Raw genomic sequence first — 12,844 nt, 5'->3', positions numbered from 1 at the left:
CCAACTGTTTACTAGTAATTTATATACAAAACGAGAAACCAGAAACGCCTAATAAGCCTCGTGACTTGGATGAATTTTATTTACATCAGCTAAGATTTAGAGAAATATCGACAACTGATAAGAAACCTACAACAACTATTATAGACATTTTGGTCTTTTATATTGTATGGAGAGATAAGTGTAATTCAAGATGTTATTCTTGTTAAAAGTTTAAATTTTAGACCAATAATCTAAACGTTTATAATATTTTGGAAATAATGAGACATAAGTTGTACAAAGACGACATTTCTTGTCTTTTCCAAACTTTAGATTGAACTGGTATTCATTATTTAGCGAGGAATTTTCATGCGTTAAAAATATCGTATCTTAATTTACATGAAAACAAAAACATTACATGTATAATTATGAACACAAGAAGGCGTTTTTTGTTATGTCGAAATATATCAAACAATAGAGTTAACATAATAGTAATATTATGAATCACCCTATGCACTCAAAACAATAGATTTACACCATTTATTAGAAACTTTCTATCTCGTTTTTTCAACATGAATAAGTAAAAGGATGTGAATTTTTCAACAATAGTAACTGTTTTAAAATTCATTTTAACAGGACTCGTTGACTTGTACTATTAAATCATACAACATATATTGTTATCTGTAGCTATCATCATGATTGATATATGAACTGAAAGTAAAGTGCCTAATAAAATTTACATGGATGAAGGGAAATCTGAAATAAAATAAAGAATGGAATTGGATAGAGGAATCGGCATCACAGGTTCCCTTTGATACCTATTTGAGACTTCCAGACACTTAACATGGCCAATGAAGACTGAACATGTGAGGAATATTTACGACATGGAGTGTCCTTTTTACAACAAACTTTTAGTAAATAGGTTTATTATGACAGGACAAAGAAATTTTTTACATTGGCATAATCGCAGGTCAGCGATACAGGCGCTGTGTACCCTCTTGTTTCGTTGTGTTGCAAGAACAAGTAAAATTAGAATTCATTTTCACTTGTATTTTTTGATAGGCTTTCATATATAGCGACTTTATTTCGTAAATATTTCAAAATTGTGATTATGATCTAGATTTCGTGCTTCTCACGCCATTGTATTTCTTAAGAATGGGACTATAATTTGTAAATCTCGTTTTTAATCAGCTCCATGCATGATAGGATCGGTATCAAATTGACTTGTCACAGTTCTCACTCATCCTTTATCGAGTAAGAGTTATTACTGTATCTTACCTATAGTGATTCGACAAAAGTATGAAAAATGTCAGTATTTACAAATACTTCATTAATTTTTCGTAAACATTCTGATGTTATAATTGAAGTGCAAAATGTTTGAAACTCTATTCATTGTAATTAACAATAAAAGGTAAATTGTCGGGGAGGCATTGTATACAGATTTGATGTCTTATGTGGCTGTAAGTTTAAAAAAAGACGTAGACAAGGTACCACGTGGGCAAATAAAACTGCATGTCGAAGAAGGATATACAAAACGATATTCCAGCAAATAGATGAGAGGAAAGAAAACAAAACAACAGTTTTACAGTTGCATAATGATGGAGATAATTTTATCTGCTAGAGATGAATTATAAAACCGTCTGGAATAAGGCTATATGCAAGCCATATGTTTTGACAAGTGTGCTGTTTTTGAGATTTCTTGAATTTTTACTATATAACAATATGGAGATGTGGTTTGATTGTCAAGGAGACAACTATCCACCATAGACCAAATGACGAAATGGAAGAAACTATAGGTTACCGTACGAGCTTCAACAATGAGCAAACCCATTCTGATTAAAATACAAATCCTTTGGCCACGTATTGCTGAAAAGGATCTGACAACACTCCGTTCTACTCTTTGTGGTAGTAAATATAACTAACGAATGTCTGCCTCTAAATGTTTGAAGGTGTGGATCATTTTGACAAATCCAGAAGCTCCACAAAAGTAATATTAAACAGAAAGAAGAACGGATAGTTATGAGCAAAACACATGATTTGTATATCAATTAGATTGAGCAAACCTCATTTCATAAAGTGAGCTATAAAAGGCACCGACAAGACCAACAATTATAAACGTGTCAGGCTTGAAAACCAACGGCCTTACTCTTTGCAAAACAATAATAAAAACAAATATAACAGACAGCGACCAACGACAACCACTGAGTTACAGTCCCCTGTCTTGCGACAATCACAGATAGTTGTGTAAAGCACAACATAAGATCAAAAATGTAAAAATCAGTTAAAAGAATTTGAACTATCAGATTGACACAAATCACTAAAAAAAAAAATAACAACAAGACTAAAAATGGAAAATACCAATCTCGGCGTACTCGTAGCTACTGAAATCTAGTTCAAAGCCAATTACAACTGATACATATATTTTGTGGCCCTGACTAACATATCAATCAGTACACATCCACTTGATTTAGTGTCGATATCATAAACAGTCTGAGGTAAAAATACGAAAAAAACATTACCTTGTGCAATGCCAAAATTTTAGTATCGACAGAATGTAGGACCGCAAATGTTCATAGCTGTTAAGAAATACTTTTTAAGTTATGTTCTAATTTATCATTAACAAAGCAATGTTACTAGCTATATGCATTTACGATTTAAAGTTCAAGATTCAATATCACAGGAAACAACAATATACCTTTTCCAATATTCGAATCACTTGCTTTATATCTGTCATGTCTGTTGTTTCTGCTAAACAGATATTTAAATACCTCGATAAGATATCTATTTAGGAAAATAGAAAATTGATGTGAAAAGTTCGTTGTAATAGTATTCAATACTCGACGATCTTTGAATATATGAACAATCTTCAGTTGTGCGTTTCAACTGCTTGTATCAACACCAAAATAGGTACATGTATGCAACTATAGGTCACACCACGACCTTCAACAATGCGCAAACCCAATCTGATTAGAATACAAATCCATTGTCCATGATTTGATGAAAAGGACCGGACAACACTTCGTTCTACTCTTTGTTGTGGTAAATATAACTAACAAATTTCTGCTTCTAAATTTTTGAATGTGTTGATCATTTCGACAAATCCAGCAGTTCCACAAAAGTAATTTAAAACAGAAAGACGAGCAAAACACATGATCTGTATTTCAATTTGACTGAACAAACCTCATATCATATAGTAAGCTATAAAAGGCACCGACATGACAAAAAATACCAATCTCAGCGTACTCGCAGCAACTGAAATCTAGTTCAAAGCCAATTACAACTGTTACATATGTCTTGTGGCCCTGACTAACGTATCAATCAGTACACATCCACTTGATTTAGTGTAAAGACTTCATAAACAGTTTGAGGTAAAAATAAGAAGAAAAACAAACCACCTTGTGCAGAATGTAGGATCGCAAGTGTTGATTCGGTTGACAGTTTGGACTTTTCTACTCTTTACACTACACTTCCACACAATCTTATCAAACAAAAGTTTTCCTATTAAATGGTCGTTCGATAAATCTAGTTACAAATTTATTTGCTGCAACTTATATAAAGCCTTTTTCTCAAACTAGGAAGGTAAATATGCTTGATATACTTACAAGAGGTGTGATGAGATGATAAAAGTCATAAACATTTATGTACGTTTCGGTAATAAAGTGTATTGACATATTGTAGGTATTTCTATGGGTACTAATTGTACCATTTTAATAGCAGACTTGTTCCTGTACTGTTATGAATCACAGTTTATGGCCAAACTCAGTAAAAACCCGTCTAAATTCCATTTAATTGATAAATTCAACAACACTTACCGTTATCTTGATGATATTTTTTCGTTAAATAATCAAGAATTCTCTAAATATACTGTCGAAATTTACCCACAGAAACTTACCTTAAATATATCAAATATTAACAGCAATAAGTGTCCTTTCCTAGATTTTTGGACGGTGATGTTCCTCTGGCACCATCTTACGGTGTTTATATATTCCAACTCGCTCAATATGCCCGTGTCTGTAGTGACGTTTTGGATTTCAATGAGCATAATCTATGTATTACTGGTAAATTATTAAGACAGGGATTTCGTTACAACAAATTACTTAAAACCTTTACTAAATTCTTCCATAGATATACAGATTTGGTTTGCAAGTTTGGCTGTACCTGTAGAAAACTTAAAACGGAAAAGCACATCCTAAATTTTACGGTGATGTACATGTAGTTAACCGAGTCTGGAAATTTATGTACGATCCGGGTAAACTTATCAATCTTTTAGATAAACTTATTACTAAAAGGTTACCTATTCAGCACTGTATTTAAATCTTTGAAATTTGTTTTTTTTTGTATAAATATTGATTTTGTTATCAGTAATTTAAAACCATACAAAGTATTACACTTACTTCAAGGCACTGCAATCTGTCGATACCTATATTTTGGCATTGCACAAGGTCATGCTTTTATCTGACTGTTAATAACGTCTTTATACTAAATCCATTGGATGTTGGATGTGTACTGATTGATATTTTAGTCTTAGATGCATGATGTTTTTTTATTAATTGTTATTGGCTTTGAACTAGCTGTCAGTAACTGCGAGTACTCTCAGATCTGTACTTAGTGTCTTTTTTGTTGTTAGGGATGAGGGATGAATACATACCCTGCAACGTCCTGTTTGTGTTTTTGTTTAATGTTCTTCTTTGTATCGATCTGATGAGTTAAGCCTTTTTCAACTGATTTTTATAGATTGTTCTTATGTTGTGCTGTTACACCACTGTTCCAGGTTAGGTGAGGGTTGAATGCTCACAAGCATGTTTAACAACGCCACATTCTTTATGTGCCTGTCCAAAGTCAAGAGCCTGTAGTTCAGTGGTTGTCGTTGGTTCACGTCTGTCATATTTGTTTTTCGTAAATTGTTTTGTTATAGATTAGGCCGTTAATTTTTGCAATTGAATTGTTTCATATTTTTCATGCCGAGGCCTTTTATAGCCGACTTTACGGCATGGTTTTTTCTCATTGTTGAAGGCCGTACGGTTGCCTATATATGCTTACTTCCACTTTATCTGAACTTTGGTGGATAGTTGTCTCATTGGCAATAATACCACATCTCCTTATTCTTACATAGCTGTAAAGGAATACTTTTTAAGTTATTTTCTAATTTATCATTAACAAAATCAATGTGACTAGCTATATGCATTTACGGTTTAATGTTCAAGATTGAATATCACAGGGAACAACAATATACCTTTTCCAATATTCGAATCACATGCTTCATATCTGTTGTTTCTGTTAATCAGAGATTTATATATCTCGAGCAGATATCGATTTAGGAAACCATAAATGGAAAATGGAAAATTAATTTGAAAGTTCGTTGCACGCTGTAATAGTATTCCATACCCGACGATCTTTGGTTAGATGAACAATATTTAGTTGTGCGTTTCAACTGCTTGTATCAACACCAAAATAGGTAGGCATTTCTACTTCTGTTATTCCTTCTTATGTTTGTTTTTATTTACGGGACATAAATAATAAGTGGACAACACCAATATGATATCAAATTGATCTAAAAGGTGTAAGACAAATAAGAATTCTTAACGTTACATACGTTCAAACTTTCAGTGAAGTAAAGTGGAAAGAAATTAAGAATTAGCCCGCTAATTTAGTTTACTTTGATAGATAGAATAAGACACATTGTAGGCAACTAAATAAAAAAAAACCAAGGTTGGACAAAAACACCAAACAACATTATGGCCATTTTGGGTGAAATGAAAAGATAACAGATCACAAAATTTCAATTGAACAATTCACAGGAGATAAAAGATTTAACGACACGAACCCAACCAATTGTCAGGGTGAACTCACATGGTACGTAGGAGTAAACACTTCATATTCCACCTGTGACAAAAGCCGTGTTAAAACTACTCACCATGCATCATACAGCGGTGAATTTATTATGATTCCCTTGTCCAATCATAAGACATTTCTTTTGAACATATATACAACTGTGTTGAAGACCCATTGGTGGCCTTGGGCTGTTTTTCTGCTGTTTGGTCGGGTTGTTGTCTCTTTGACACATTCCCCTTTCCATTCTCAATTTTATTGATGTTAAATATCTAACCCCATGCCCAACTAAGAATAATTGAAACGGGAACATAGTTTTGTCAGGACCAGATCATTATACATAGAAGCAGTACAGACATTGTAAAACAATATCACAACAAACGACACAGATCTAAACGTGTAGCATAGGCGATACAAATTCAATCATGTTGACAATAAGTTCTCTCTCAATTCAAAAAGAAAAATCCGAATTTTTCATATATTTGTTTGGGAATAATCCGTTTCCCGAACGATCCTGTAAATATTTGCAATAGTAATAACATTTATTTTTTGTTATTGAAATCCTACGCCCTAGAGGAACAACTTTTTTTTGTATGTTATTGTAGTGAAATTATATTTGGCCGCTGTCGGTGTTGTTGTGTTTCAGGCAGTGGGGGGAAAAGACAGAAGGAAAACCAAAACTGCTCTGCACAAATCAATAATGTGTAAATAAACAGCAAGTGCATGTGAGATTTATAGTTTGCTTTTGACTTGTAGACTACATTTGATTGATTTCTGAAATTTCCCAGAAGACCCGATAGTGCAATAGCTCTATATTCTGCAGGCCAAACATTTTGAGTATCATATGTGCAAGAAGAACGAAAACGAAAATTGTTTATTTTTCATTTAAATCCGTGTTTGCATACTTTCTGATTTTAACTTTATTGGTTCTCGATTGTTGACGAATAGACTCATTGTATGAAGATATAACAAAGAGGCTGAAGACACGATGAAGACATTCTCGCTTAATGATCAATCAATGCATAATGCATAATAGGAAGATATATAGAAGAGGCTGAAGACAAAAAGAAGACATTCTAAACTCATAACTGGAAATTAAACTGACAACACACCAGTTCAGTATAATTATTGTCATACCTGGCCCCAACATGCAAGTTTCTGTCTCGAAATGGTAAAATATCTATTTTGAAGTATACAAATCATACATAATTTGAATCTGTTTTAATTGTACGAATAATTTACTTTTCAGATGTTTCATAATGATCAACCAAATCATAATGACGTCCGTTAATCGTTTGAAAAAAAGAGGCGAAAAATACCAAAGGGACATTCAAACTCATAAGTCGAAAATATACTGACTACGCCATGACTAAACAGAAAAAAGACCAAAAGACAAACAGCAGTACACGAAACACAACATAGAAAACTAAAGACTGAGTAACACGAACCCCCAACAACTTGAGTGATCTCAGGTCCACCGGAAGGGTAAGCAGATCCTGCTCCTCATTCGGCACCCGTCGTATTGCTCATGTAAGTTCAAACCCGGTGATAAGTCTAATTCGGTAGGTCACATTCGGGGAAAAGAGGATGGGCTTGTGGTTACGACAATTGGAAAAAGTAAAATAACAAAAATACCGAACTCCAAGTTAAATTCAGAACGGAAAGTCCCTTACCAAAGGGAAAAATCAAATGCTCAAACACATCAAACGAATGGAATACAACTGTCATATTCCTGACTTGGTACAGGCATTTCCGTATGTAGAAAATGGTTGATTAAACTTGGTTTTATAGCTGAGATATCCGTCCTCATCTGTCAAATAGATATTCCATAACAGTCAACCAACTCGTGATGGCGTCCTTAAAATTTACGAAGAGATGATTTCAACTTCACCAATTGGAACTCATGGTTTAATAGCTTCTTATGAGCAGCAACCCTATATCAAGGACATCATGATAGGAAATACAATTATGAGTTTGAAATCGGTATATTTTACCTCTCTTTTGAAACCATTTCTGTGTTATAAAGTTTTGTTACCAACCGACATCCATTGTCAATTTTTACATTTAATTCAAAATATTTGTCAGACTTATTTGAACCTGTGTATCGTCTATTTCAAGTTCGATTGGATAGATGTGTTCAACATATCTAGCATACTTTGAATCATTTAGTGAGAAAGCATCATTTAAATAGCAGAACATAAAGGTACAGGAAAAAGAGCTGTTTTTATTTTTACGAAAAGTTCCTTTATGGCGTTGGCCTCATTTGAATAAGGGAAAAGTCGGCAAAAAAGAGGAACACAGTTGGTTCCAATTGAAATGCCGGTTGTCTGAGGAAAAGGACGATCTCCAAGAGTAACAATATGCTTCTTTTGTATTGCAATGAGTATAAATTAAACGTCAGTAGGAAATGTATCGAAAAGGAGAATATTACTCGCTGAGGCAGCATCATACCGGACCAAAAAAGGATTCAAAACTTGTGATAAATGTAATCACACTCGGTATTCCAAAGAGTAAACCCCATATGTGAACACCTTAATCTCAGCTTCGGAATCAGTCATCATTAATATCCCAGTAAACGGAATGTACAGATAAATGATCTAGTTTACCTGATCAAATTTAGCAAAAATCAAGATTGTTTTGTCTTCAACATGTTCAATAAATATCTTTTTATCGTAAATTTGTCCTTAGCATCATGAAGTATAAATTGATGACAGTTAAATGTTTAAAATATTTTTGACATTGTACGAAGCACGAGTTTTAGGTAGATTCAAAATTTATCTTTACAAATTAAAACTACTTTTAAAGCACATTGCATTGATTTCATTGATAGGACTACTTGCACTTCTATTGCAAGCATTTGCAACTGTTTGAATGAATTTGACACAGCGCAATGTTAATGCGATTTTTACTTGAACAATTGAGATATTAAGGGATATAGCTCCACATATGTATCCTTTTGTTTAAAGGACAATTTAGACAAATTTGAATAGCTGTTAGTATATGAGCACTTAAAATACAATATAAACCGACAAAAATACTAAAAATATATGGATTGTTGAATTTTCAATGTGCAATGGTAAACCACAAGATACAATGTCTTCATGGCGAATAAAGGGGCATAATCAAAGTATTAGCAAATACGATGCTAGAACTGGTTTGTATTCGTCAAATTGATTCAAATGAATGTTTGAAAGCCAAAAATGGTAGAATGTCTCCTTTTGTGGTAAAGCTGTAGAAAATTTGGCAATTGTTCTCAAGTTTACATTTTGTAGTGTCTCAAACTGACAGCACAACCTTTATGATTGTATCGTCTTATTTCAATTGAGACGTACTATGCCGGTCTAAGCTCAGATGGCAAATAAAAAGTTATTAAAAGTGATAAAGTACTGGTAAGCATTATATTTTATCAAACAAACTATTAACTGTACCTTATGGTATTTATGCGATTGACATAACAGTAAATACATTTCAGGATGTGAAAAACTTTTGAAAACTATTGCTATGGATATTATATAATTGTGCTGATTATTCCGAACCAACAATTTCAATTAAACTCTACATTTAATATAGATTTTTACATTGATACCAGTGGATTATCGAATTTATCCAATCGAGATAGTTTAAAAATTTATAAGTCAGAGCATCGGAAAAGACTTTAAAATTCGATAATTTAACTATCGAGATCGGATAAATCCGATAATCCACGAGTTACTATTAAAGAATCTGTTTATCTAATGATTATCAAATAAATTTTCTTTTTGATAAACGAAAATCCCCTTCGAGTGCCTTCCACAAATCTGATTTGTACGTCATATACTTACGAAATTGATGCATCTTTGGATCCAATGGAAGCAAACATTAATAAAAACTACTTTCAATCAAAAGCAGTGCATTTAATAAAATATATATTCATATGTAATAATAAACAACTTGAGCAGCGTTTTTTAAAGTTTTTATACGTAGTTAAAGTTTTTAAAAAATGTCAATTTTTCTAACAACTGTTGGCACATAATGGGCCAAGAAAGGGTTAAATTGCACACGAATTAGAGAAAACGGGTTCTTAGATTTCCTGCGGTAACAAGTATCAGAAATGTTTAGAGTTTTGATAATTTCAGTTCCAATGCACTCTTAGACAACAGATACTTTTTTCGAAATGCATTGACAGGTTCTTTTCATATGGTAATTGAAAGTTCTCATTAGATTTTTCATGCATATAGTTATCTGTTAAAGTATACTCGAAGAAATATACTTTTACATTGTATTTAAAATTGATGATTTGAAGCGATAATATATTCATTGCCTTTAAGTTTCAATATAAGATAAAAACTATAAACTTGTATTGACTTAATGAATGGGCGCACTACAAGCATAAAACAAAACCAACAACAAGAACATACTAAAAAATCTGATTCGCACATCTTAAATGTCTTTGCACAGAACACTCCCAAACTGATTGTGATGATTAAATAGACTTTTGTAACATTTTATAACAGATTTGAGTTATTGTTAATATCTATACACGAGAGAAATAAACAACAAATATTATCAGACTCTATGAAGATTCAAAAAATGAAGATATTTTTTTCAACTATTCAACTCCTTCATTTAACTCTCTTTACTAACAGATTAAGTTTTATAAGTCACACATATGTTTTGGATAAACAACTGGTCCTCATTGGACATAATCGATCGATTCAAATAATGTGTGTTCACTTAATTTAATCAAGCTATGGAAATTTCCAGGAATATCACCAAGAAATGTATTCCTCGTATTGGTGTAAACAGAAGATGAACATCTTCCTCTATTGAGATGATGAATAGAATTTTAAATTCATTCTGATCTGGGTTAAATAAACAAAAAAAAACGTTGGTATTCTTCAGACTTTCACATCGACCTTTCAATGCAGAGACTTCTATTGCCTAATCTGAATAAAAAAGTGTAGACCGTTATTTTTTTTTATATAAAGATAACTCTTAAATTCAATAATATTGCCTTGAGTGTTAATTATGATTTTAGTTTACAGTGGTCACCATGATTATATGAAACGTTAACACTTTCCAAGTATTTAAGATTTTCTTTAATTCTCCTTTTCCCTGACTTTATCTTTATTAATTATTTTCCAAATAAATAGGGCTAGATTAAACTTGTCACTTACATATACTATTTGCATAAAAAGAATATTCTGTGGTTGTATTTCTAAATCTTCATTCTTTATAAGCACTATTAAGAAGGTTGGAAGATATTATCTAATATAATTCCAAATTATCCATTCATGATAGCGTTTGACATACTTGTCAGAATCTACGATTTGAATATATTTTTAGTTTCTTACAAGATTTTCCTCTGGACATTGAGCAAAGTATATAATCAACTCAAATTTTAGTTATTTGATTCACGTTTATCAATTTTATTTTTGAAAACATATGAGTTCAAAATAAAAAAAATGATGTTACTGATTTAATTTAATCCAACTATATGTCTTTAACCTCATGGAATTCCACTTCAACATGACTGTAATTTGAGGCACCATCAACTACAAATCGTTCAGGTTCCATCTTTGTTCCAGTAACATGATCATAGTTGTTTTCCTCTTCACCTGCATTCGCAATACTGCGCATGGTGTCATAGTTGCTTTCTGTAGGATTGTGGGTCTGACTAAGTCGACAATGGTCCATGTGGTCGTATGTATCGTCGGACGCAGCTGGTTGAGATCTTTGGCTTGACATGCTTTTTTCACGTTTAACGGTCGGCTTGTTTACTTGTGCATAAACTACTTCTTTTCCGACATTAGCCATTGGTTGGTCTGATACTGTAAATTGTGTGGTTCTCTTTCTGAATAATTTAAAAAGAACATAATTGTATGTATGCACTAATTATGTTTTTATCATAATTTTGTACAATAGGACAACCAATAAACGTTACGAAATGTGGTTTACTGATGATTTTTTTTTAAAAGATAAGTTATGATTCAACATCTTTATAATGCTACCGCATGTGCCTGTTGAAATTCAGGGACCGATTAAGACATATGTGAGTATTGAAATGAATAACGTTATTGATATTTTCACTGAATGGAAATTCTAGGATAAGTTTTGATTTAACATATGAAACAATAATCTATCTAACTTTCTATATTGAATGAAAAAGAACAGAACATTTACTAAAAAACAGCTTCCCTCACACACATACATTTTAGTTCTTCATCAACCTTATGAATGCCCCTCATTTTATCATATATTAGATTTGATAGTTTAATAATTTCTTCAACGATCTAACTTTTAAAACTAAAAGTAAAGAAACATGTCATCAACAAAACATACTTTCTATCTATGTTTTTATGATTGATTGATTGTTGGTCGTTTAACGTCCTACGTATTTATATCCACGACAGCTAACATGCTAACCTGATATGAGTAAATTAATCATGCATAGAAATATTCTTGTGCATCCACCTATGTAGACTAGGATCTGCTTACTATTTTGAGCACCCGAGGCCACCCAAGATGTAATATTTCTTTTTTTAGGGGGTGGATTGGGTGTTTTGTTAATTAATCTTTAGTTAAGCATTGTTAAGTTATGGTAGGGTTTGTAACTTTGCTGGTCATCAAACTGTTCGTTCTATTTTTATTCTTTTGATCGATGTGCAGACTTTCTTCAATTAAAGGTTTCCCTGCCATTGGTGTCTTCTTTCCTTTTTGAAACAGTAAAATTAAGGATATTATTGTATACAGAAAGAAACCAATCTATGTGTGATGAATTTTATTTGTAGGATCAAGACTTTTACGTTTACGTTTTGCAATTTCATCTAGTTTGGTATGGACGGGGATTGTATTTTTTTCCCCGATTGATCTGTATATGCAACTATCATAATTATGATATATGAATCAAAATCATCAAAATGTAAAAATATTTCCATGGTTTTTCCATTAACCACTGCAGGTATTTGAAAAGTCACAGTAATTCATTTTCATGCATGATTAGTTTTGTTAGAGTAGACAACACCCATTGTATTCTACATGTATTAGATAATGTGTTTAA

General features: G+C 32.3%; 1 protein-coding gene across 1 annotated transcript in view; it reads right to left on the bottom strand.

Moving 5' to 3' along the window:
* Positions 1–11,183: 11,183 nt before the first annotated feature.
* Positions 11,184–12,844, bottom strand: part of LOC127706777 (uncharacterized) — a 28,837-nt gene continuing 27,176 nt past the window's right edge. Inside the window, exon 9 of the mRNA XM_052211462.1 lies at positions 11,184–11,638. Within this exon, the coding sequence (XP_052067422.1) occupies positions 11,278–11,638 (361 nt within the window). The 3' untranslated portion in view covers positions 11,184–11,277. The remainder of the gene's footprint in view (positions 11,639–12,844) is intronic.

Source organism: Mytilus californianus, unplaced genomic scaffold, assembly GCF_021869535.1.
Source record: "Mytilus californianus isolate M0D057914Y unplaced genomic scaffold, xbMytCali1.0.p SCAF_6, whole genome shotgun sequence".
Taxonomy (NCBI): domain Eukaryota; kingdom Metazoa; phylum Mollusca; class Bivalvia; order Mytilida; family Mytilidae; genus Mytilus; species Mytilus californianus.
Note: the sequence above shows the minus strand (reverse complement) of the source record. Positions and strands in the feature narration are given on the sequence as shown.